Source organism: Eremomyces bilateralis, assembly GCF_010015585.1.
Source record: "Eremomyces bilateralis CBS 781.70 unplaced genomic scaffold P152scaffold_38, whole genome shotgun sequence".
NCBI classification, from domain to species: Eukaryota; Fungi; Ascomycota; class Dothideomycetes; order Eremomycetales; family Eremomycetaceae; genus Eremomyces; species Eremomyces bilateralis.
Genome location: NW_022985104.1, coordinates 1,066 through 22,529, shown reverse-complemented (window position 1 = coordinate 22,529; position 21,464 = coordinate 1,066). Strand labels below are relative to the sequence as shown.

Below are 21,464 nucleotides of genomic sequence, written 5' to 3'. Positions count from 1 at the left end.
AACTGGCGCTGCATACGGGGATCCTGATCCCAATTCGCAGGGCGAAGGACAACGATCTCAAGGTCTTTCGGAAGGAGAGGTAGTCGATTGTATACGCGCCCCACGTCTCGCATGAAGTTGATGATATGCCCTGTATAACGGTACTGAAGACCGTTAACCTTTCGAACCTCCACAGCACAATGGACACGGGCGATGAGGAGCCCCTCTACTTGAGATAACTCAGGAAGACCGTAATGCGACGGGCCTAGACCAGGATTTAAATGATTCTCTGCGGAATACAGCGGTGGTAAATCGCCACGTTTCCGATCGTCGATCCTGCATCGATGACATATACTACCACCCATGAGACGCATATCAAACCATTTTTCGTCACACCGAGTGCAGTGTTCAAGGCATAGTTTGGCCATCTCCTTGTGGAAGTCCTTGACGTAGGTCCAATCCTGCTCGGAAAGATTGGCGTCCTGGATGTTGAAGTCGCGGGACTGGGGATCGAGGCGAACATCTCCGCGCTGAAGTGCTTCTGTTCGATCATCATCTTGCTGTTGACGTGTATGATCGCGTTGCTCATCTCTCCGTTGACGTGTACGATCGCGTTGCTCCTCTATCCGTTGTCGTGTACGTGGTTGCTCATCGCCATGAATTTGGGATAACCCGGCCAAGGAGATCGGACTTATATGCCTAAACCTGTTGTCGCCATCATCATGAGCACCTTGACTAGATTGCGGTTGATGTAAAAGTGGTAGCCTCTGTCCCCGGAGATAATCTTCGAATATTGGTAGCGGCTGGACATGACGGTGTACACGAGTAGCAGCACGATGAGCCCGTGACATAGCGTTATACTCTCTGCGAGCAGCGGCTCTATCCTCATCGTCCTGGCTATGTATCCCGGCACGGTGGAATAGGGAAGTCTCCCGCCTCCAAGACCTATCGTCCTCAATGTCGGTTTGTTGCGAGGATGAGGCATCTCGTGTAGACATAATGGCGGGTTGAAGATGGGGGGACTAATGATGTCAGCTTCAACGTATTGGAATCATTCACTCTACCTACAGCGTCACCATGATCGTGACCATAACGACATCACCAGCAAGTCTTGACTAGTAGTCGGCGACATTTTGAAGTAAACTCCTTATCAACCCTCCAGGACCGGCAGTTCGCGCATACGCTACCACCAGGGTCTCCAGAAGATGACATGCCGGAGGTGTAATAATAGAGTGATTGATTCATTCACACACACATCAACAATAGAGTGATCAATTGGAGGAATTCAATCACGTGATTTACATTCACGTGATTTAAGTTCGCTTAGCAAATCTAATCCCTGTCCAGCCAATCAGAAGGCGAATATCGAGAATGATTGGATGAGATTGATTCTACCACGACCACTTAAGTAACTCGCTACGCTCGTGATTAACTGCCTTGGTGCCTAAGGCTGCAATGGCGACATGTCCACGCATTGTCACGTGCCGCTCTCATCCTGCCTTATCACTCTTCAAGCTGGATCACTCTGTCTTATTTATCACCATACTATGTATGTGGTCGGATTCCTGTCCTTTTCAATATTAATGCCCTCCAAAGCCATCTTCAAGATGATCCTGCATCGCCCGGAAGAGCGATAGCGATACGATGAGTCTGTGCCACTGTGGCAGCCTATCTCGAACTTGAACTAAGGGCGGGGTGCTGATAAGCCACTGCGGAGGTGCGGGACTCATATCGGAGTATCATATGGGCTCTGTCAGGTGGTCCGGCATCTGTGCAACAAGCCGCAGCATCGACTCCCTACATTATTAGAATTGAGAGAGGCTGTTATCACCCCTCTTAACCTTTCAAGTAGACAACATTTCCTCTGTTTCTCCTGGACTTCATTATCACGATCCGTCTGTCAAGCTTTTGCAGCTTTCATGACCTGTTTTTAGCGCCTGTGCACTTTGTCCTTGCATTTGGTCGTTCTAGTACATCTTATCTCTCGCCTCCGTCGTCCTTTCAAAGAGGCCCCTGAACAACCTCCCCCTCATATACGATTAACAGCTTAGAAATCGAATTCAAGGCTTATTCCAGATATACTTTTAATCTCGACTATCTGCACAGCAGTTCGGTTTGCTGCACTTCGAAGCGACCCACCTTACCCGTCGCGTACCCCTCCGACCCTCTTCTCGACACGACGCAAACCTTCGGCGACGCGAGCGCTGGCACAATTGCACACATATACCTTGAAGGATGATCGATTGCATATATCGAGATTCCTTATTCGCCCGCGCCTAGATTCGCGGTCACTTCCGTTCGGCGATGACGGGTTCGATCGCCTGGAGCAGTCCTCCATCCTTCCATGTTCTCGAGCATCACATCGCCCTTCCCTCACACTGCGACCCCACAACACCGTTTTTACAATGGTTCTCCGCTAGCTTTCACGTTTGCACGCCGACGCCTCTTGCCTTCCTATCATCCCTCTTCGGTATCCTTTCGATATGCTCCTGGCTGTTCGCTCAACTTCCACAAATATACAAGAACTGGAAATTGCGAAGTACTGCTGGGTTATCTTTCTTCTTCTTAACGGAGTGGCTACTTGGAGACCTGAGTAACTTGATCGGGGGCCTATTTACTGGACAGGCGACATGGCAGGTTGTTTTGGCCACCTACTATGTCTTTGTAGATGTTTGTCTATGTCTGCAATGGGTTTGGTACACCGGCCTAGGTAAAGGCCGGAGAGTCAAGCGCGGCTGGTGGAAAGGCAATAGGACGAATCCACCTACCAATTCACATCTAGGTGTTGAAGCAGGATCTGCCACTGATCGACGCCATTGGAACAAGGATCCGAAGTCTGTCACATCTAGCCTTCTTTCAAAGGATAGGATACCCGGAAGCACATCGCGTATCGGTACCAAAGACACCTCACCACCGCAGAATGGACAGAAATATCATTATGGTACAACATCTGGCGGAATTTTCCGGTCCCCGAAATATACTACTTCGCCTCTCAGATCTGCGTCAGACGAGGATTCCACATCCCCTGAATCGAACGCTCGCAAAATAGCACGGTACGGCACAGGCACATCACCCATGCTATCTCCTCGTACTGTATTATATACGGCCCTTATTCTGTCACTTGTAACGCATGGTTCGGCTACCCCATACCCATATCATGCGATTCGCGCACTCGCCACACGGGACTCCGGCGATATTGTTCGACCATCTACCACCGGGGATCAGTCATCTCCGACTCAAATCATCGGAACTGTTGTTTCTTGGATGAGTACATTCCTCTACCTTGGCTCACGTCTCCCGCAACTCCTACACAATTTCCGGCGACGGTCGACTGCCGGACTCTCTCTTTCCTTGTTCGCCGCCGCATTTTGCGGTAACCTATTCTACTCACTCTCCATGCTGGCAAACCCTTGCGCCTGGAACGACTTCGGTCCCTGGGGCGAAAGCGCCCAAACATCTCCAGCATCAGGATCATCGGACCGGTTTGTCCCCGGCTTTGGTTTGTTCCAAGATGCCCCAAGCGCACCTGGTTGGGTCGGAAAGGATGGATCCAATCGAATCGACTGGGTCACCCGCGCTCTTCCTTTCTTCCTCGGCGCCGCGGGCGTCTTGGTCATGGACGGCGCTGTGGGTTTGCAATTTTGGTGGTATTCAACCCATCGCCAAACTGCACGAAGCGGCCGACACAAAGGGGAAATTCCCGTCCCTGTAGTCATCATCGCCGAGAATGAAGAAGAGGAATGTGAAAGCGATCGGGTTAGCCTCGATTCTGATGCCGATAGTGTGATGAAGAAAGGCAAAGCTCGGGCCGAGCGAAGTGGGTTGGTCAGGAAGAAACCCCAAGAACGTGCTGCTGGACTCGACGGTGCAGCCACTAAACCGCTCCCCGTGCCGTCCGGCAAACTAAAAGGTCCGGAGGGCACCGAGGGAATGCTGGGTCCATCTCTGAGTCCCGCGCTGGATCCCAGTGTCTCAGGACCGAAGCACTGGCGACGAGTCAGCGGATGGATGCGCGGCTGGATACCTAGTGTATCTCTGCCGGGAAGTGTAACTGCATCTCCCCGATACGGCTCGCCATTATCATCCAGCCCATACGGCACATCCGGCGTTTCTGTTCGCGTCGACGATCCTGATGAAATTGCGCCGGCCTCGCAGGGAATTGGCGTACGGGTCGCGGAGTGGGAAGCGGAGCAGCGCATGATGGCGGAGCAGGAAGGAGAGGAGCGGAGGAGGCTATTAGAAAGGGATGAGGGACGGCAGACAGATGAAGGGGACGAGAGAAGATCAGGATACGGTGCAGTCTAATCGTCACCCGTGTTTGGGCAGGCTCTTTGATACCTATCGCATTGTTTGGGGGGGTATGGATATCCTAGACCCATGGGTTTGAATACACCTGATAGCATTAGCATTTTAAGGGTCTCCTAAAGTTTATTCTTGTTTTTCTCATTTGAGTAAAGGTTGATGATATCCACTTTTCCACATGATACTACGTTCGCTCGTAGCATATCTTAGTGAATCGGATATCAGTCGTTTGAAGGGATAGGGCGATTTTTCTATTAGCGTTTTCCCTGACCATGATGGCACCCTCCACATTCCAATCCACATCTAACCTGTCGATGGTTGTTTACGCAAGCCCCTTGCCCCGACTTTATCGGTACCAGCTATATCCCAGTTACCTATCATTTGCTTTTAATCTCGGGCCACGGTGGTGGTCAGACAAGAGAAAGCCAAGGGGCAGCATCCCTAGTTCCCTACTGGTCCAATCTTCACTGACGTCGCGAAATGACGTCACACATCGAGGTCGAGTTTAACCCGGTCTGATATACGGCCTCGGTATATAAAAGGGGAGTGGTTTTCGCATCACGGTTCACTGCTAGCATCGAATCCCCATTTATCCAATCAGCTGCTTTTCCATCCAAATCAACCAAAGCCCCATTACTCAACCTCCACAACCACTATGACGGTCTCCAACAACAAAGACTCGGGCGTTACCCAAGGCGCCAAAGCCGTCACCTCGACTCTAGGAAATACGGTGGGCGGCCTCACCAATACCGTCGGTGGAGTCGTCGGCGCCGTCGGGCGCGGACTGGGCGAGACGGTCACTGGCGCCACTGGCAGTGCTGGAAAGCCGGTCGGTGATGCCTTGAAGGATGTCGGCGATGGGGTACAAGACGGAAGCGCGAACATCGCAAAGGGTACAAAGGATGCTGGACAATGGAAGACGCGATAAATGATTTATCGACGAAGGAATTTTCGGGACGCAGTCGCGGGAGGACAATAATGACGTTGACGAATACGGTTTCCTACAACCGGAATCTTATAGTAGTGTACATTATCATAATTGAATGGACTCGAGTAACCGATTGTTTCCCATAAAGTTATGTTAAAGCGTGAACCGATTGAGCACAAACCACCTATACCTAATTGATAGCTATTTCAGCGACCGTTATTCATGCCGTCCGCTTCACGTCTTCAAACTCCATTTCATAGTCACCGTCCACCGCGGTATCGTCGGGAGAAATAATCTCGCCCTCTTCAAGCTTTTCCGGTCCGTTGTTAGGCATGTCGGCCTCATCGTACCATTCCTTCCCCCTTTCGCTCAGTGTCCACGCGACGATCAGCTCCCTGGCCTTCTGTGTCATCTCGTAGTATCCCGGATTCGTGAGGGGTGTGAACATCGCCATATGTGCCCCTACCTCCGCGGACGCGGCGTCATTCACACAAGGGATGAAAAATTTCCGCCAGCCACTCTTCCCATTTTCCTTCGGGACCACCACGAATGTTCGTTCAGTCCCATCTTCCAGCTTGGCCATATCTCCACTCTCGCCTCCTCCAGCCGCAAACCAACCGTCTGCGTTCTTCGCTCCACGGCCCAGCACCGTATAGCAATTCGAGAACCCTACGCCTCGCGTCTGCACCTCCTGCTCCACAGCCGCCATCCTCTGCCGCAGCTCTTCGCCTCTCGTTAGGCAGCCCACGAAGATGAGATGGCCGCTAACCCAGCTCCAGCTCTCGCTGTACGCGGACGTCAAGGCACCGCGATTCATATACGCGGCCGCTCCCGTGGCTGCAACGGCTCCGGCTGCGCCTGCGAACATCGCGACCTTGCCCCATCGCGCCCATGCAGGGGTGCGCGCCGCATCTGCATTGGCATCGCTGGCTGCCTGGACCAGTTTGGCACCTTCTGCAGCTTTCTGGGTTGAAGCTCCTGCCGATATCTGTTCGGCTGTGCCACCGCCTGCGGAAGCATTCGAGCCCCGGAACGCGGAGGAGAAGCTGTTATATGCGTTGTATGCAGTCTGACTGGCGGTCCAGTGCTTTTCGGCGCCGTGCGCAACCACCCCGGGAGAGATGCCTAGATAAGGGGTGTCGAACGCCAGTAGACCCGAGATATACGGGAACATGAACGAGGACGGATCAGAGGAGAATGATTTTGAGGAGGAGAGGTTTGTAGGGGACGAGACGGGTTGATCGCGCGAAATGGAGAGCAGTGTCTCGGCGCCGATTATTCCACCCATGCTGTGGCCAACCAAGAGAACATGGACGGAGGGATCCACGGTCGGACTGGGGGTTCCATTTGCGACCTCAAGGTCGATGACCTTATTCTGCAGCCATTCTTTGAAACGAGCGACGGTCTCGCGCAGGTCGCCTCGCGTCTCGAAGCGGGGGTACACGATGGTGAGGATATTCAAACGAGGGAGAGCATGGCTCAAGATGGCTCGTAGGTGTGCTGGGAAGCCAGCAAAGGTATCGTCGTCGCCCTGTTATTCCACGTTCAGCGTCATTCAGCAACAGCCGGCAAATATCATACCTTGAAGCCATGGATAAAACACAGCAACAACGTTTTCTGCATCCTGAACTGTGGTCCTGCATTCTGGTTTGGTACTCTGGATAGTTGAGAGGATCTCGCTACGTCCGTGACGACATAGGGATGAACTTGCCACGAATCCGGACGCCAATACGAACGGACAGAAGCTTCGCCCCCTTGGAATCGGCAGTCCAGAATCCGGCTTGTCAAGAACCTAAACAGAACAAACCGAATGAACAAACGAAATCCAGTGTATCTGCCTGAGGCAACAAGGCCCAAATGGGCAATCCCTTGCTCACTCATCCACTCCCCCCACCACAACGCCACAGGAATATCTGGGACCTCGAGGGGACTATCGGTGTATAGTATTAGTATCCAATCACGACGAGATATTACATTGTGAAACTTCAGAGCAGCCATCGAGCAAATCCATAAGCTTCATCCTCGCTGAAGAATCGAGACGTTCTATAAACGGGGCATATGTAGCTGTATTTGGCGATGGGCAATTGGACTGATGGATCCAAATGGCAAGACTTCGTGGACTTTAAGGCTTGCCAATGCCTTTGGGTGAGTACGGAGCTGTTCCCTCTCATCCGGAATGCTTGAGCTTGAATCGTACTGACAAGCCTTAGGACGCGGAGGATGCGAGAGTCTCTCAAGGCTGCGTAGCTGTCGTTGCATGGCTTCCGACCCTAATTGCTGTCTTATTACTACTTAAATATCTCGCTCTGCCTCTCTGGAGACGGAGAGCCCAATGGCTGCGCAATTTTGCGAGCGAGGACTTTATCACACCTGAGAATGAGTTCCCCGAAAAGAAGAGATGGTCGATTTGGACTGTTGCCGTACTTATTGTAACGAGCGTAGGAGCATCTTCCGCTGCCACTCTCGCTATATTCCTGCGATCTCCACTCCAAGTTGCGTTGACTCTACCATGGGTATGATCATGAGCACCTTCTTTGAATTCAGAACACCCGAAAATAGCTGACAACTGGCAAGCTCATCTCCTTACTACTATCCGCCGTGGACCGCCCGGTGACAGCTCCGGGAACGCAGGTCGTATTGCACTGCTTGTTGCTCATCTCTGAAATGTTGATTGCTACGGCCTTTCCTAATGCAAGCGCTACATACACAACTGCTTTCGTGTTCCAGACCAGCATGTCCCTGGTTCTCCTGGCGACAGTCCTTTGCATGCCTACCAAAAGCAAGTTCTTTGATTATAGTAGCATAAGCTCTCCTCATCAACCACCATCATCAAGTCTTCGGAGCCCAGAGGAGAGGATTAATGTGTGGCAATGGATGTCGGTATCGTGGATGGGACCTCTAATGGCGAGAGGCTCGACGCGTCAGTTGGAAGAAAAAGATGTTTGGGCTTTGCCGTTCGACTTCCAGCACGAGAGACTACACTCACTTTTCCGAGAGCTAAAAGGAACAGTTGTTGGAAGGCTGTTGCAGGCCAATGCTCCTGATTTGTTCATAATCACTGTGCTCGGAACACTCGAAACCGTCATTGGTAAGTCCAGATAGTGCCATTGTGAATATGCTGCTGACGAGTTGAAGAACTCTCGACCATCGTTTTATTCAAGCAATTTTTGGCATCTATTTCGCGCGAGAACCCCTCTCGTAGAGCAGCTATGGTATATACAATCATGGTTGCCATATTGCGTCTAGTCAAGACTCAATCGGGTGTCTTTTCTCTCTGGTTTTGTCGTAGATGCTATGAACGCTCCCGGGGGGAGATGATCACAATGATTTATGAGAAGACATTAACAAGAAAGGCCTTCACGTTCCCTAGCGAACACAAAGACGAGCAAGAAACTAGAAACACTGAAAACGAGGCGAATGGAGCGAACGGACATGGACCGCAGAATGGCCTGGAGAGTAAACCCTCCAGATCATATTGGTCGAAAGTGAAGCAGTTCTTGCCGTTTGGGAATAACAAGAGCAAAGGCCAACGCGAGACAGTCGGAGGAATATCTGCGCTTCCGAACACACATATGTCCAATCTGCCAGCTTCAGCAGGCAAGATTCTGAACCTCATGAGGAATGATGTGTATGAGGTGGCCCAACGATTCTGGGAGTTCCCCTCAATCTTGACAAAACCATTGAATGTGGTCTTATCAGTTGTTCTCGTTTGGCGGATCCTTGGCCCCGCTTGCTTATTGGGGCTATTGTTCGTCATTCTAAGCCAGTTAGTCAACTGGGGCTTCGTGAAACTCAACTTGCGTTGGGAACGAGTACGTCGTTCCGTGACGGATACGAAGCTACAAGTGGTATCTCAGTACGTCGAGGCCATCCGGCATCTTCGTTGGTACGACTGGCAAAGCAAATGGCTTCAACAAATCCTACAGGCCAGGCATCGAGAGCTCAACTTGCGTGTGTTGACCTACATGATCACCTCGGCAATACGAACCATCAACCTAGGGGCTACCTATCTCTTCCCGGTGGCAGCTTTCTACGCGTATACTGCGATTGAAGGCCGTCCCCTGCGAATTGAGATCGCCTTTCCGGCCCTTGCCCTCTTCGATATGTTGAGCACCAGTCTCGCGGAACTTCCAGATCTGGTGACGGTCCTTTTGAATGCGCACATCGCAGTTGGTCGAATAGAAGAGTTCATGAGCGAACCCGACAAAGAATCTCATGGGCCTGCGATTGGACCTCAAGACCTGTCATTGGAGATCCATGATGCCTCGTATTCATGGCCTGGTCGCGACAAAACTGTGCTAGAGCATATCAATCTTACATTTCCCGTCGGTGTTACGGTCGTGTGCGGGAAGGTTGGCCAAGGAAAGACTGCTTTACTTCAAGCCATTCTAGGCGAGTTGGACCATCGGAGTGGAGAATCCTGGGTCCCTGAAGAAGATGTCGGATATTGTGCCCAGACACCCTGGCTACAGAGCATGAGCATCCGAGAAAATATTCTCTTCTCGTCTGAATATGATGAGCGTCGATATAAGCAAGTTCTCGAAGCGTGCTGCCTACTTCCCGACCTCGCAAGTTTCAAGTCTGGGGATCTTTCCAACATTGGGGAGAATGGCGTCGGTCTATCTGGGGGACAAAAGGCTCGAGTCGCATTAGCTCGAGCAGTCTACAGCCAAGCACGAATACTGCTGCTGGACGATCCCATTGCTGCACTGGACCACAATACTGCCGAGACGATTGTCCAGAAACTGTTGCGAGGACCTTTATCTAATGGCCGACTTATCGTCTTTGTGACACATCGCGTCGATCTGGTCAATCCTTTCGCGTCCCAAGTTGTGGAGATATCCGATGGCCATGCAACTATCCTCGATCTCGAGGAGCTTGCAGGCAATGAGGTGTTGTTAAAGCGGATTACGTCCACTGATGAACCCGTGGAGTTGGACTCCGACTCGAAAGATCAAGAAGATGCCGCAGTTCCGGATAAGTTTATGGAAGATGAACACCGAGCAACGGGTGGAGTGATGGCCTCGGTCTACTGGGACTATGTTAAAGCTGGAAAGCTTCGATGGTGGGCAGTTATTTTTATTGCCTTCGCATTTTACCGCATCATGCGACTGGGCGGCTTCTGGTATCTCAAGGTTTGGGGTGAAGCCTACGAGCGTGGCGCCCCTTCACTAATGATTCAACTTACGGGAATGAAGAGTGCTCAAGAAGGTCCGGTCTCAAATCCTGATGCTAGTCCGACATCCAATGGCCTAAACCGATTCTTCGATCGATTTCCTTCTCCGGACGACAATATAATGCCCTGGCTCGTTGGTTTCTTGGTCCTGTCACTCATTCAAGTCATTGCATACGGAATATCTGGGGCCCTCATGATTGTTCCCATGTACGTGTCCGGGAAGACTCTTTTCCATCGGATCATGCACCGTGTCAGCAACGCAACGTTTCGATTCTACGACGTTACTCCCGTGGGTCGTCTAATGAACCGATTGACGTCCGATATGGGTACTCTGGATGGAGCTGTTATCAATCAACTGCAACTCTTCGTGTGGTACATGTTTGCCTGGCTGACGGCTATTGCTGTCATTGCGGCGTCAACCCCGGTATTTCTTGCATTCGCCCTGGTACTGACCGGCGCCTTCATCTACGTCTTTTTACGCTTCCTCCCGACGTCGCAAAGTCTCCGCCGGCTTGAGATGGTGTCCCTCAGTCCATTGATGTCCAACTTCGGGACGTTGCTTGAGGGCCTTTCCACCGTCCGTGCCTTCAGAGCGCAGAGTCATTTCCAGCAACGCAACATAGCCACTGTTGATGAGTTTCAGAAGATGGATCACTTCTACTGGAGCCTTCAAACTTGGTTGATGTATCGTTTTGATGCTCTCTCTGCGCTGGCCACATTCTTGCTCACGCTGCTCGCACTATATCAGAGATTGTCTCCGGGCCTTACTGCTTTCGTTCTAACTGCAGCCTCGAACTTTGTCCTGTCCACTCATGGACTGTGTAAATGCTATGGCCAGCTGCAGATGGATTTCGTATCTGTAGAGAGGGTTATCGAGCTTCTGAGCATTGAACAGGAGCCTGAAGGAGATATTAAACCGCCCGCATCCTGGCCGAGCTACGCTGACGATATCATCTTCAAGAATGTGTCTGTCAGGTATGCGGCTAACTTGGAGCCCTCCTTGGAAGACATTTCACTTCGCATACCAGGTGGCTCGACGGTTGCGGTAGTCGGTCGGACCGGTTCTGGAAAGAGCACTTTGGCTTTGAGTCTTCTGGCCACGGTCCGGCCAGAACCGGGCGGTAGTATCTGCATCGGCTCGATGGATGTTTCCAAAGTCGACGTCCATGCGCTACGCCAGCGTATCAGCTTCGTGGCACAGGATCCGGTTCTGTTCCCTGGAACTCTGCGGCAGAATCTGGATCCGCTCGGGGATCATACGGATGATGAGTGCTCCGAGGTGCTCCAAAAAGTGCTGGGGAATGAGTTCACTCTGGGCTCTCACATTGATGGGGGCGGAAAGAATCTGAGTCAAGGACAAAGACAACTAGTGGGACTTGGGCGAGCAGCATTAAGGCGAAGTCCTATAGTGATTCTCGACGAGGCAAGTATATTCGCATATCGTGTTAGGAAAAAATATGTTCTAACCTTAAAGCAGGCTACAGCATCGATCGACAAGAAGACCGCAATGGACATCCAACAGATTTTGAGGGACGAGCTAAAGCAGAGTACGGTAGTGACGATCGCCCACCGTGTGGAGGCAGTCAAAGACGCCGATTTCTGTATCGTGCTGGACAAAGGTAAAGTTGCAGCAAGCGGACCGCCAGCAGAAGTCTTGAAGTCGGGCTGGGACCAAGGAGCCGCTACAGCATAGGTCATCCTCCCCATGCTCTATCTCCAGAGAGCAGCAAGGACAGCAGGGGTTCGAACACATGCCTGTATGCAGTCCACTGAAGGGCATTTGTATAACGCCGATGAGAGCACTGACATCAATGTATATGTATTCGGGCACTACCTATGTATTGGAGGAACGCAAACAGTGAAAATTCAGAGCCATATTGTTGATATTTCCGATTCAACTTTCCATCTCGTCCGACATTGGGTTGGACCAACGGTGAACATGTGACCAGGAGAAACAGGGAGGGATACACTCAGCATCCAGCCGGGCATGGTTCCCGGACAGGTAGGAGGGGGGCTGAGGAAGGCTTGAGGGGCTTGCTTGTAACACTCAAGCTGAGCACAGTAACATGTAACAGAAAATTTGAATGCCACGGCACTAGGCACAAAGTGATCAGATGGAGCAAATCTTCAGCGGAACAGGACTTGAACAGAACAAATTGCTATAGAACCCAAATCGCTGCACTCCATCCAGTGTCTTCCGTAGAGTCAGGTGACTGGGGGCGAGGCTGGGAGCCTTGGCACGCCTTGGATACGCTCTTGCACCGCCACTTGCACCGCCACCCTCGCCCAACCACCTGCGCCTGTGACGCAGTTCAGGAGCTCGAGGGTCGAACCGGACGACGGGACGAGGCAACCGACATCCTGAGTTGACATCAGCTTGACGGCCACATCCTTAATGTCAGTATTACCAACCCGTCCCTTGCCTTGTGACTGGTTCCACACCTCATGGCTCTATGAACAACGAAGCACGCACGCGATCCAGCTCGGTCTCCAGCCGCCGTGCTACAACGGATCATCCCCCCCTCTATAATGTCCGAGACGCTGCTTTGATCGGAGCCGCCTCTGCGTTCTCAAGGTCCCCCGGCCGGACGAATCCTCTTGTCAATAATAATACTGGAGATAGCCGTGCTCTGGCTGGGGCAACAAAGGCTGGGCGTGACAGAGCCAGCAATGGCCATCTTCGTCGGATCTCGACGCCCTCCATGACCGACGACGATATGGATCACCTAGAGCATCAAAGCAGCCTAAGCGACCGATCTGGGCCATCCTCGCCATCATGGAGTGTAATGAGTAATCGACCGGTGCTAGAAGTTCCCCACATGGCTACATCGAGGTCAACATCTCCCTCGAATATCGCAGCCGTCCTCGCGGCAGCGAGACATACTCCCAAGCCCTCGGGAGATGCATCGACGCGAAGTTCCGCCTCCCAAGGGCCTGCGCAAGATCGTATGGCTAAGCCGGGGACCGTGAGAAACATTAGATCACAGTTCGACGATGGATCGGACGTGGCTGGGTCGAGCCGGGCAATCGCCCAGGACAGGAGGAAAGATAACACGGGGGGTATTTCCTCGCCTAGCTCTCGCGAACGGCCGCGCGCGACGATGATAGGGCGGAACAATGATGGCACGAGGTCTGTTCCGCCGCTTGAGTCGCACGGCGCCCGTCCTCCGCTCCGATCACCGAAGCCGCAAAGGAAGATAGCTCTTATCGAAGATCAGACTGGAGTACGTGCTATGGATGATATCCATTCAGAAATAGATGCAGGGACCGCTATCCTGAAAGAGGTGCCGAAACCGCCACGGAAGCCCTCGACACACGTTTCTCAAGAGCTGGCAACAACATCGAAAGTGAGTGGCAATGAGACGAGTTCGCCTAAACCAGAGGTCGGCCAGAAACCTCCCACAATAACGAAACCGCCTGTAGAGAGGCCAATTACGCCAAAACAACCAAGACAATCACTACATATCGAGTCCCAAGCGAAACCTGATCTGCCACCACCCCGACGCACCGCCAAAAAGGTCTCGCCACCTAATGAGGTCGTTCGGAACATTGTAAAAGATGACCCATCTACAAACCTGTCGCCTGGAGCAATTGGTTTACAGACCGGACCACGAACACCAATGGTAGAACCCACGAAACGAGCTGGTCCAATCTCACCATCACCTCGTTCTATTCATAGCCAAAGGCCACCGAATCAAAAACCCAATGTTTCATCGCTAGCAAACGCAATGGTCGGCGCTGCTGTTGCTGCATCGCGCAACCCCACACCATCTTCGTCCCCCCCACCTCCGCTTCCTCGGCGGCACAACAACCACAATCATCATTTCCCCTTCCCTCGCCATAAATCTCGCAATCCCTCACCTGAGCGTCCTACGCAGACAAAGCTGCGTAGTACTATGCGCCGCGGCCCTTCGTCCGCAGGAAGCTCCGATTCTGACGAGGAAGGGCGGGGCAAGCATGGTCGTGGACGGAGACATTTTGTGCGGAAGCATCCGAATAAACACCACGAGGGAAGCCGAAAGCGGTGGCGAGACCAGGTCATGGAACGCGAGAGGAAGCGGTACGAGGGCGTCTGGGCCGCAAATAAAGGAAGTCAGGTGCTGAACTCCCATGGTTCGGGCGGCGGAGTGCAGAAGAATATCACCGGAATCAATGGGCCGGAGAACGAGGTGCTAAATGTGGCGGTGAGAGAGATCTGGGGTCGGAGTCGGCTTCCTGCCGATGTGCTGGCAGAAGTTTGGGAGCTTGTGGATAGCAGGCAAATTGGGTGCCTGACAAGAGAGGAGTTCGTTGTCGGCATGTGGCTCGTGGATCAGCGGTTGAAAGGTAGGAAGCTGCCTCCCAGCGTAAGCGACAGCGTGTGGAGTAGTGTGAGGGGATGGGGTGTAAAGGTGCACAATGTAAAACGGAAACATTGAGCTCGTTGCTTGCGCTGGAGTCTGGTCGCAAATGGTCGAAGAGTCTAGGCTAGGATACTGGGCTAGGATACGATACCCCCCGCTTTGTTGTTTGGGAGAGTTGAAGAAGATTGTGACTTGTGCGAAATATGTTTCCATTACCTTACCCGATCTATCACAATTCTTGTTTCTCCCCATGTTCCCTCCGTTGGTCTCCCTCTTCCTGGAACAATGCCCAGGAAACACCCTGCGCCATCTTCTCAAGGCTGTACAACGAACCATTGAAGTTCATGTCATACCTGCAGCGAGTGTTAGCTTTATATACGGCCAGAAGCAGCTGAATTTAATTTGAGCTTACCAGTAGTTCACCGCAACACATATGCCTTCTTCTCCGCACTTCTGGGCGACTTTATGCCACCACATTGAGGGTAGATAGAACATGTCCCCCGGCTCTAGCGTCACCACTATCGGTCTGGCATATTTTGACAGAGGCGACGCATTCTCCTCAGGCTGGTCGGGATCCCAGAGCGGAAACGGTCGTGGGCTGGGGTCATCATCCAAGGTTGGAACGAGTCTTCCTTCACTGTCCTCCACATAGGTTGCCGTCGGTAGCATCTGTTCATTGACGCAGGCTGTCTCCACGGGAGGTAAGATAGTAAATGTTTTGGATCCGACAACCTGAACATATACATTCTCGTAATTGTCCTTATGGAGCGACGTGGTGCTCTTCGAGTGACCCAGCCAAAAATTTATGGCGTCAGGGGTTTTTTCAAGGGCGATTCTCGCCCACGGTATGTCCCGGGGGATGTCATCGAGGAGAGGCGAGTATTCGTTCCTCATGTTATCATTTTCTTTCTTTTGGTTAGCTGGATAAAAGGATAATGATGGGCACTCTTTCGAACCTACGAGATTGGCAATACTGAACATGTGGACCTGCGCCGTTGTCAGTGTTGGGATATGGTGCTTCCAAATAAGCATACCTTGCTCTGCCGATGCCTCCTCCATCTTTATATGTTCTACAGCTGCGACAAAATTGATGGTTTTGTCCAATGGTTTAACGAACCAATAGTCACCATTCTCGGTCTTGACAGGCGCATCTGCGTTCCTGAAGCAGATTGTTTCAGTGAGACTTCAAGGAAGATGATATTAATCGTAATCGTTGCCAGTTTACCCTAATGGAGAGACCGCAACCTCGACTTCCTCATCTCTCATTACATTGGAAAGGTATTTGCTGTTCCATTTCCGCACTGCAGTCCAATTTCTTGCCCCTTTCTTGATGAGACATGGACGATTCAGGGCAACGAGTCGCATGAACTCCAGCGGGCTGGGCTCCTCGCCAACAACCTGTACATTTGAATCATTCAATTCTTGGTATTCGACGATCGCCTCTCTGACAGCTTCTTGGACCCGTCTATGGTCTTTTAGCTCGGCACTTTCGGTGGTTTGAATGTTGACCTACTCGGCTTTGGAGCCCATGACTATTGTTGATGCGGTCAAAACTATGCCATGTAGCAATGGACTATAGAATATCCTTAAGAGGAGAAAAAGGTGTAAAAGAAAACTGATGGCTTTCCTACCGGTACGTACCTGAAGGTATGTCAAGCAGACTTCATTCTATTCAAACTGAACTTAAACAGTGAACAAATCTTGAGCACATTTGATGCCTTAGAGCCTAAGGCACTAAACTGCTCTACCTACAAACCAGACCGTCGTGCTCATCATCGTCTCGATTGGAATATTGCTCATCTACGGAGTACTTCGCCATCACAATATTACATCCGTCTGCCCGTTACCCTTGCTTCCGTTGATAAGGGTGGTCTGTCATTTCATTTCCTAGTTATTAATACTTCGCAGCCAGCCGAGTGCACTCAACATTCCCCTGATGCTGTGCAACAACGATTTTGATTGGCCAAACCAAATACGAGCTGAGTGGAAAGTTTCGCGTCCGTTCAGCTCGCCGAGTTCGCAGAAAGCGATTGGACTACCTGACCTTCTAAACCGTCAATCATGTCGCATGAAGGAACACGGATAAACTCAGTCCATCCTATGCCGGACCATCATATGGGAAAAACAACTTGGAGCTGTGAGCCGTTCTCTTTTTTCCTTCGTCAAACGCAACCAAATCTTTGCATCGTGTCTCAGGAGGTGCTATCGTGGAGACTACTCATAAGCTAGTATAATTTCATCATTGGGTGAGTATATCATGTGGAACAGCTAGATTGATCACTGCCAGACGCGGTGAAGTTATCTGTTGATGTTTGTAGAAGCCTCACCTACTAGAAGTCTCCGATATCCATTTTCTATGAATTGTCTGCTAGGGCAAAAATCATGGGTAACCTGCATGAATGTATGCATTGGAATCCTATTGGTGAGTATTACTACGTAAATAAAATAGGCATATCAACATCATTGGGCATTGGGTGCATAGCAGCCAGCCACGATCGCCACTGGATTTGTCTCATGGTGTTTCTTTTGCCATGCCTTTCACAGCGGAGGGATGCGATTTGAACAGGACAATCGCAGGTTCTACGGTTGGTTCGTAAACAAATCGATTCAGGGTAGTTATCTGACCCCATGTCCAGCCTTATATCATGTCGATCATTTGGTCTAGACTTCTGGCAGTTTTCTAGCAGTTTTCTTCTGTCTTTGGACTGTGACAGCAGAGTTGACCAGTTTAGTTGGGCCTTTCGTTTCTCCGATATACCGAAGTTCTCTTCCATCGTTTTCAGTTCCATTTGCCATGGTGTGTGATATAATATTACAAGGCCTTGGTGCAGCGAGTCCTGACTTCACCTGTTAGTTCGAATAAGCGTCAAGTTAGTTAACTAGTTAACTAACTTAGCGATGGAGCGTATAACTAATATTCTCATGCATTATCGCTCTCCTAACTGTTCCCTTCACCAACGCTATCAATCTGACGACTGCTATTCCGTCGAGTATGAATTCTATTTTCCATTGAATACTACACATCTAACATTCTCCAGAGACGATATCATGGCCTAATGGTACATTCCTGCTCCAACTGCTCCGCCAACGCCGACAAAAGGCAATTTATGCCAGAAGTGCATTGTTAAGCCTCTGATTTGGCTACTGCAATACCCTGGAACTGTGGAGGTGATTGAATACAAATACAGCGTGACTGAGTCTATTTTTCCTCACGTGACGATATATGATGATGGAAGCAACGAAATATCCTATCACACGGTGACATATCTGGTAGGAATCCTTACCTACATGGTTTCTGAGAATACTGACCGCCCTTAAGGGCCTAAACCAGACTCTTCCGGTGGACGCAACGATTCCTCCAACCGACCCTCTTACTTGGGTGACATTGGAGAATATCTTTACTTGGCCGACGAAATACATTGCCTTTACACAGTTCTTGGCGACGACTGGCAGGACCGTGTCAAGTGTCACTCCAAACCCAAGCACATGCGCTTTCAGCAAAAATGCCGATATCACGATTTTGTCCACTGGTCTTCCTTCTTTCGTCATCCCCATTCCTCCTGGAAGTCCCACAGAGAACGCAACGGCTCAATCGGAGTTCTACAGCCAGGCGAGTCGGTCAGCAATATCGCAGCGAGCTCGATACTATCCCGCCTCAGCTCAAATAACGCTTGCGCCAGGTGTCGATATCGCCAATTGCTCACTTAAATCCCCCGAGGAATTTTTCGTCCATCAGCCCACGAATGTGATTTACCATACCAGCGTCAGTGTTCAGACCAACATGGCTGAACCAGATGTGATCCGCGAGCATTCGAAAGGGGGCACTGGTTCGGGTGTGCCATTTGCTGGAGGCAGTGGAGATGGTAACGATTGTTGGAACGGAAACAACTGGGAGGGAGGAATTGGAGGAGGAAATGGAACCAAGGACCGCAGCAGCAGGGGTACAATACAAATGGGGGAGTTTCTCAGGGAGGAAATGGTGGATCTGGCTCTGGATCCAACAACGGTAACGTAAACGCGGTCCAAAATGGAAAAAACGTCGGTGGGGAAATCGGTCGCATCTTGGGCGGGGATTCTAGCTCTGGCGGAGGCAATAGCGGTGGCGCCTCGAACACCTCTCCCAGCGGCCAGGTTGATTCAGGCAAATCTGTCGGCGACGGCATTGGTGGATTACTAGGGGGAATGCCTGGTGGGGCTGGCTCCAATACAGGAGTAAGCTCTGGGGTGGATTCCATTGGTGAGCATGACATTATCACCATTAACGGTCAGCCAGTGGGATACATCCCTATCCCAGGCGGTGCTATCGTTGGCGGCCAAACGGTTTCGCTGGGGCAAACTGTGACTTTTAATGATGTTGCTATTAGTCTCCCCACAATAGACCCATCTCTAGGACAGGCAGGCAATGGACAATCTGGTTCCGGTTCAAACTCACCGGGAGGAAATCCTGAAGATGGTCACCCGCAGGTGCTAGTCATCGGTGGTTCCTCCACCACACTCACTCCTCCTGGCCCAGTGACCCATCAAGGTCCCGCAATTACCGTTGGGCCTTCGATCCTATCCTCGACCCTGTCCAGATCCAATGGTAGAATATTCCTTGGAACCAAAACTCTTCCCCCCCGGGGCAGTCACTACGATCGCGGGAACTACATTATCAATCGGCACGAGCGGAACTATCATCATCGGCGGGAATACCACTGTCCTTTCGAACCCAATGCCGGGTTCGATCACCATCGGCCCTTCTACTGTGCTATCTCTATCCAATGGTGATATTGTGATCGGATCAAGCACGTTGAAGCCTGGTGCGGTCATTGCCATCGATGGCACTGTCATATCAATTGGAACAAGCGGCACTATTATCGTCGCAGGGAGGACGTCAGTGCTGGGAACAACATCCGGAGCGACCCAAACGACCGGGGTTGGAGATTATGTTCTGAGTGGCATTGGCGGTCGCTTGAGCAGTAGCCCAGGAGTTGTAGGGACCGGAAGTGGAGAGCACCAATCAAGACGAAGAAGCCGGCGAGTGCTGCTTCAAAGCCTGGAATGCCGTCGATTGGAACCATTTTGACATTTGTTCTTGCGATTCTATATGTACTGGAGTGACTGAATTGGCGCCAGACTATCCTATCCATAGTTGAAATACAAAACGATCCATAGCATGTCTCAGCTGCCGTTCAAGTTCAGTTGCAAAGGATGTGCTGCCGCTGCACTGGCTTGCTGCCTAGTTTGTACATAAACTAGCTAAGCCAATCCTACATGTTTGATTTCAAGCGACCTGTTTGAAGTCAGATGAAACTATGGTGTCCTGATATCCATCGCGTACATGCAGCTGTTGCAGATTTGTTTATATGACACCTATACATGTCCCTGGTGTTTGTTATTCGCCGCGGGCAGGCGGTTTAGTGCCTCCTCAAAGTCGAGGCATTCCAATGGAAGAATTTTGCGAAGAGTGTTGCGAAGAGTACTCTGAGCATGAGTCACATGTTCTTCGACTTAGAGACTGGAAATAAGAGGACTTGGCACACCCTAATATAATTCGGAGCACCACGAGTGGATTCCGGTTTGTCAAATACAACTAATACCACCGAGCTTGATATACTCGGCGTTATACGAACTTTGTGTGTGGATGACCTTCCGTTTATGAGAGTGAAGAACCAATAGATGCCATATTCACAACTCGTTATTATTGTTCACAGGGATACCTATTCTGGGCAATATGAGCCAAAGGGACCAACCATGCTGTTCGTGGTACTCAAATTCAACGGCACCCTATTCGGTGAGTTGTGCGCGGAAGACACGAGAGTCCCCCCTGTTCTCTGGCAGCTGTGTCTGTATCGGTTGTTAGCACTTCTTCGTACATCAGGTCAGCTTCGTATGGCATTTCGCCCACTTTCCTGACTTTGCTCCAGTCGAGCGTTCAGTATTTTCATCCCTTGAATATTGTGAGGTACTTATAGTTATATGAGAGAGATATACTTCCACCAATATAAAACATACTCAACATCAGTATTTCCCATATATGTTGTCGTCATTCGGGAATGATTGACTCCTTTCCACCTCCTATATGTTCTCCCTCCCCGGCTCTAAGATTGATCCATTGAGTTGCAATGATGTGGCATTGACGATCAGCTCACTGAACAGTACAGCTGCATCAACCTGCCATTTAGTCCATCTTCCCTCAATAGTACGGTGTGGAGCTCGCGCCTAGAAATGAATATATCGTTGATTCGTTGTGTCCAACCGAAAGCCTGATCACAAAGCATTTCCTGCCTGCAAGTTTTCTAGAGCCTTGATGATTTTGGATGTGCAGGATGGCTCTTGCCTCTTGGTGCAGTTTGCAGAAAGTTCCAATGATATTCGGAATATGACCGACACCTATCCATGCATGCAAACAAACATGCAATGGGAATCCAGCGCCTGCCTTAACGAAAACTATCCTATCGCCTCACATGAGTGAACCCCACAGTTATGGATGCTGGTTGCGCTTCGAATCTATGCAATCGTCCCACATGAGACTACTCCATGATGGATGTTTATTACATTTCGAATCTGATTGTGAAGCAAGAACTGAATAAGCAGTGGGGGACTAAGAAATGTTATTCTGCTGCATATCTACCAGGCGATGATAACAATACCAGGACAAGTGACAATGAAGCAACTAGCGGATCGGTTGCATCGGTGCACTCGTCTCCCGGAATATATTAACATATAAATGAGAGATAGTACGCACTTCATCCGT

General features: G+C 50.8%; 7 protein-coding genes across 7 annotated transcripts; 5 read left to right on the top strand and 2 right to left on the bottom strand.

The window, feature by feature from the left end:
• Nucleotides 1-2,283: 2,283 nt before the first annotated feature.
• On the top strand, nucleotides 2,284-4,401 carry P152DRAFT_444078 (uncharacterized protein; the record flags this gene model as incomplete). The annotated part of the gene is made up of 5 exons (XM_033677795.1): nucleotides 2,284-2,689; nucleotides 2,882-3,409; nucleotides 3,491-3,687; nucleotides 3,762-3,800; nucleotides 3,964-4,401. The coding sequence occupies 5 exons, from the start codon at nucleotides 2,284-2,286 to the stop codon at nucleotides 4,282-4,284; spliced, it is 1,491 nt and encodes a 496-aa protein (XP_033529912.1). The 3' UTR covers nucleotides 4,285-4,401.
• Nucleotides 4,402-4,610: 209 nt separating this feature from the next.
• P152DRAFT_225624 (uncharacterized protein) lies at nucleotides 4,611-5,319 on the top strand. Its single transcript, XM_033674518.1, has one exon. It carries the CDS (start codon nucleotides 4,937-4,939, stop codon nucleotides 5,207-5,209), a length of 273 nt encoding a protein of 90 aa, XP_033529911.1. The 5' UTR covers nucleotides 4,611-4,936; the 3' UTR covers nucleotides 5,210-5,319.
• Nucleotides 5,262-6,982, bottom strand: P152DRAFT_485556 (uncharacterized protein). The gene is made up of 2 exons (XM_033682051.1): nucleotides 6,791-6,982; nucleotides 5,262-6,740 (listed from the first exon to the last, which is right to left on the bottom strand). Exons 1-2 carry the CDS (start codon nucleotides 6,830-6,832, stop codon nucleotides 5,430-5,432), a joined length of 1,353 nt encoding a protein of 450 aa, XP_033529910.1. The 5' UTR covers nucleotides 6,833-6,982; the 3' UTR covers nucleotides 5,262-5,429.
• Nucleotides 6,983-7,942: 960 nt separating this feature from the next.
• On the top strand, nucleotides 7,943-12,078 carry P152DRAFT_452968 (ATPase-like protein; the record flags this gene model as incomplete). Its single annotated transcript, XM_033678329.1, has 2 exons — nucleotides 7,943-8,297; nucleotides 8,345-12,078. The coding sequence occupies 2 exons, from the start codon at nucleotides 7,943-7,945 to the stop codon at nucleotides 12,076-12,078; spliced, it is 4,089 nt and encodes a 1,362-aa protein (XP_033529909.1).
• Nucleotides 12,079-14,353: 2,275 nt separating this feature from the next.
• On the top strand, nucleotides 14,354-14,758 carry P152DRAFT_370998 (uncharacterized protein; the record flags this gene model as incomplete). The annotated part of the gene is made up of 1 exon (XM_033675517.1): nucleotides 14,354-14,758. A coding segment is annotated over one exon (405 nt), but the record flags the coding sequence as incomplete, so codon positions are not given.
• Nucleotides 14,759-14,957: 199 nt separating this feature from the next.
• Nucleotides 14,958-16,258, bottom strand: P152DRAFT_477418 (Clavaminate synthase-like protein; the record flags this gene model as incomplete). Its single annotated transcript, XM_033681582.1, has 6 exons — nucleotides 14,958-15,081; nucleotides 15,141-15,633; nucleotides 15,689-15,715; nucleotides 15,763-15,887; nucleotides 15,954-16,193; nucleotides 16,242-16,258. 6 exons carry the CDS (start codon nucleotides 16,256-16,258, stop codon nucleotides 14,958-14,960), a joined length of 1,026 nt encoding a protein of 341 aa, XP_033529907.1.
• Nucleotides 16,259-18,509: 2,251 nt separating this feature from the next.
• P152DRAFT_452965 (uncharacterized protein) lies at nucleotides 18,510-19,793 on the top strand (the record flags this gene model as incomplete). Its single annotated transcript, XM_033678328.1, has 3 exons — nucleotides 18,510-18,591; nucleotides 18,654-19,310; nucleotides 19,354-19,793. 3 exons carry the CDS (start codon nucleotides 18,510-18,512, stop codon nucleotides 19,791-19,793), a joined length of 1,179 nt encoding a protein of 392 aa, XP_033529906.1.
• Nucleotides 19,794-21,464: the final 1,671 nt, after the last annotated feature.

Bases quoted from the DNA above. Each gene is read 5' to 3' on its own strand.
- P152DRAFT_225624 (XM_033674518.1), top strand. From the start codon at position 4,937: ATGACGGTCTCCAACAACAAAGACTCGGGCGTTACCCAAGGCGCCAAA.
- P152DRAFT_485556 (XM_033682051.1), bottom strand. From the start codon at position 6,832: ATGCAGAAAACGTTGTTGCTGTGTTTTATCCATGGCTTCAAG. The intron at 6,741-6,790 runs GTATGATATTTG...GTGGAATAACAG, and splicing joins GTTTTATCCATGGCTTCAAG to GGCGACGACGATACCTTTGC.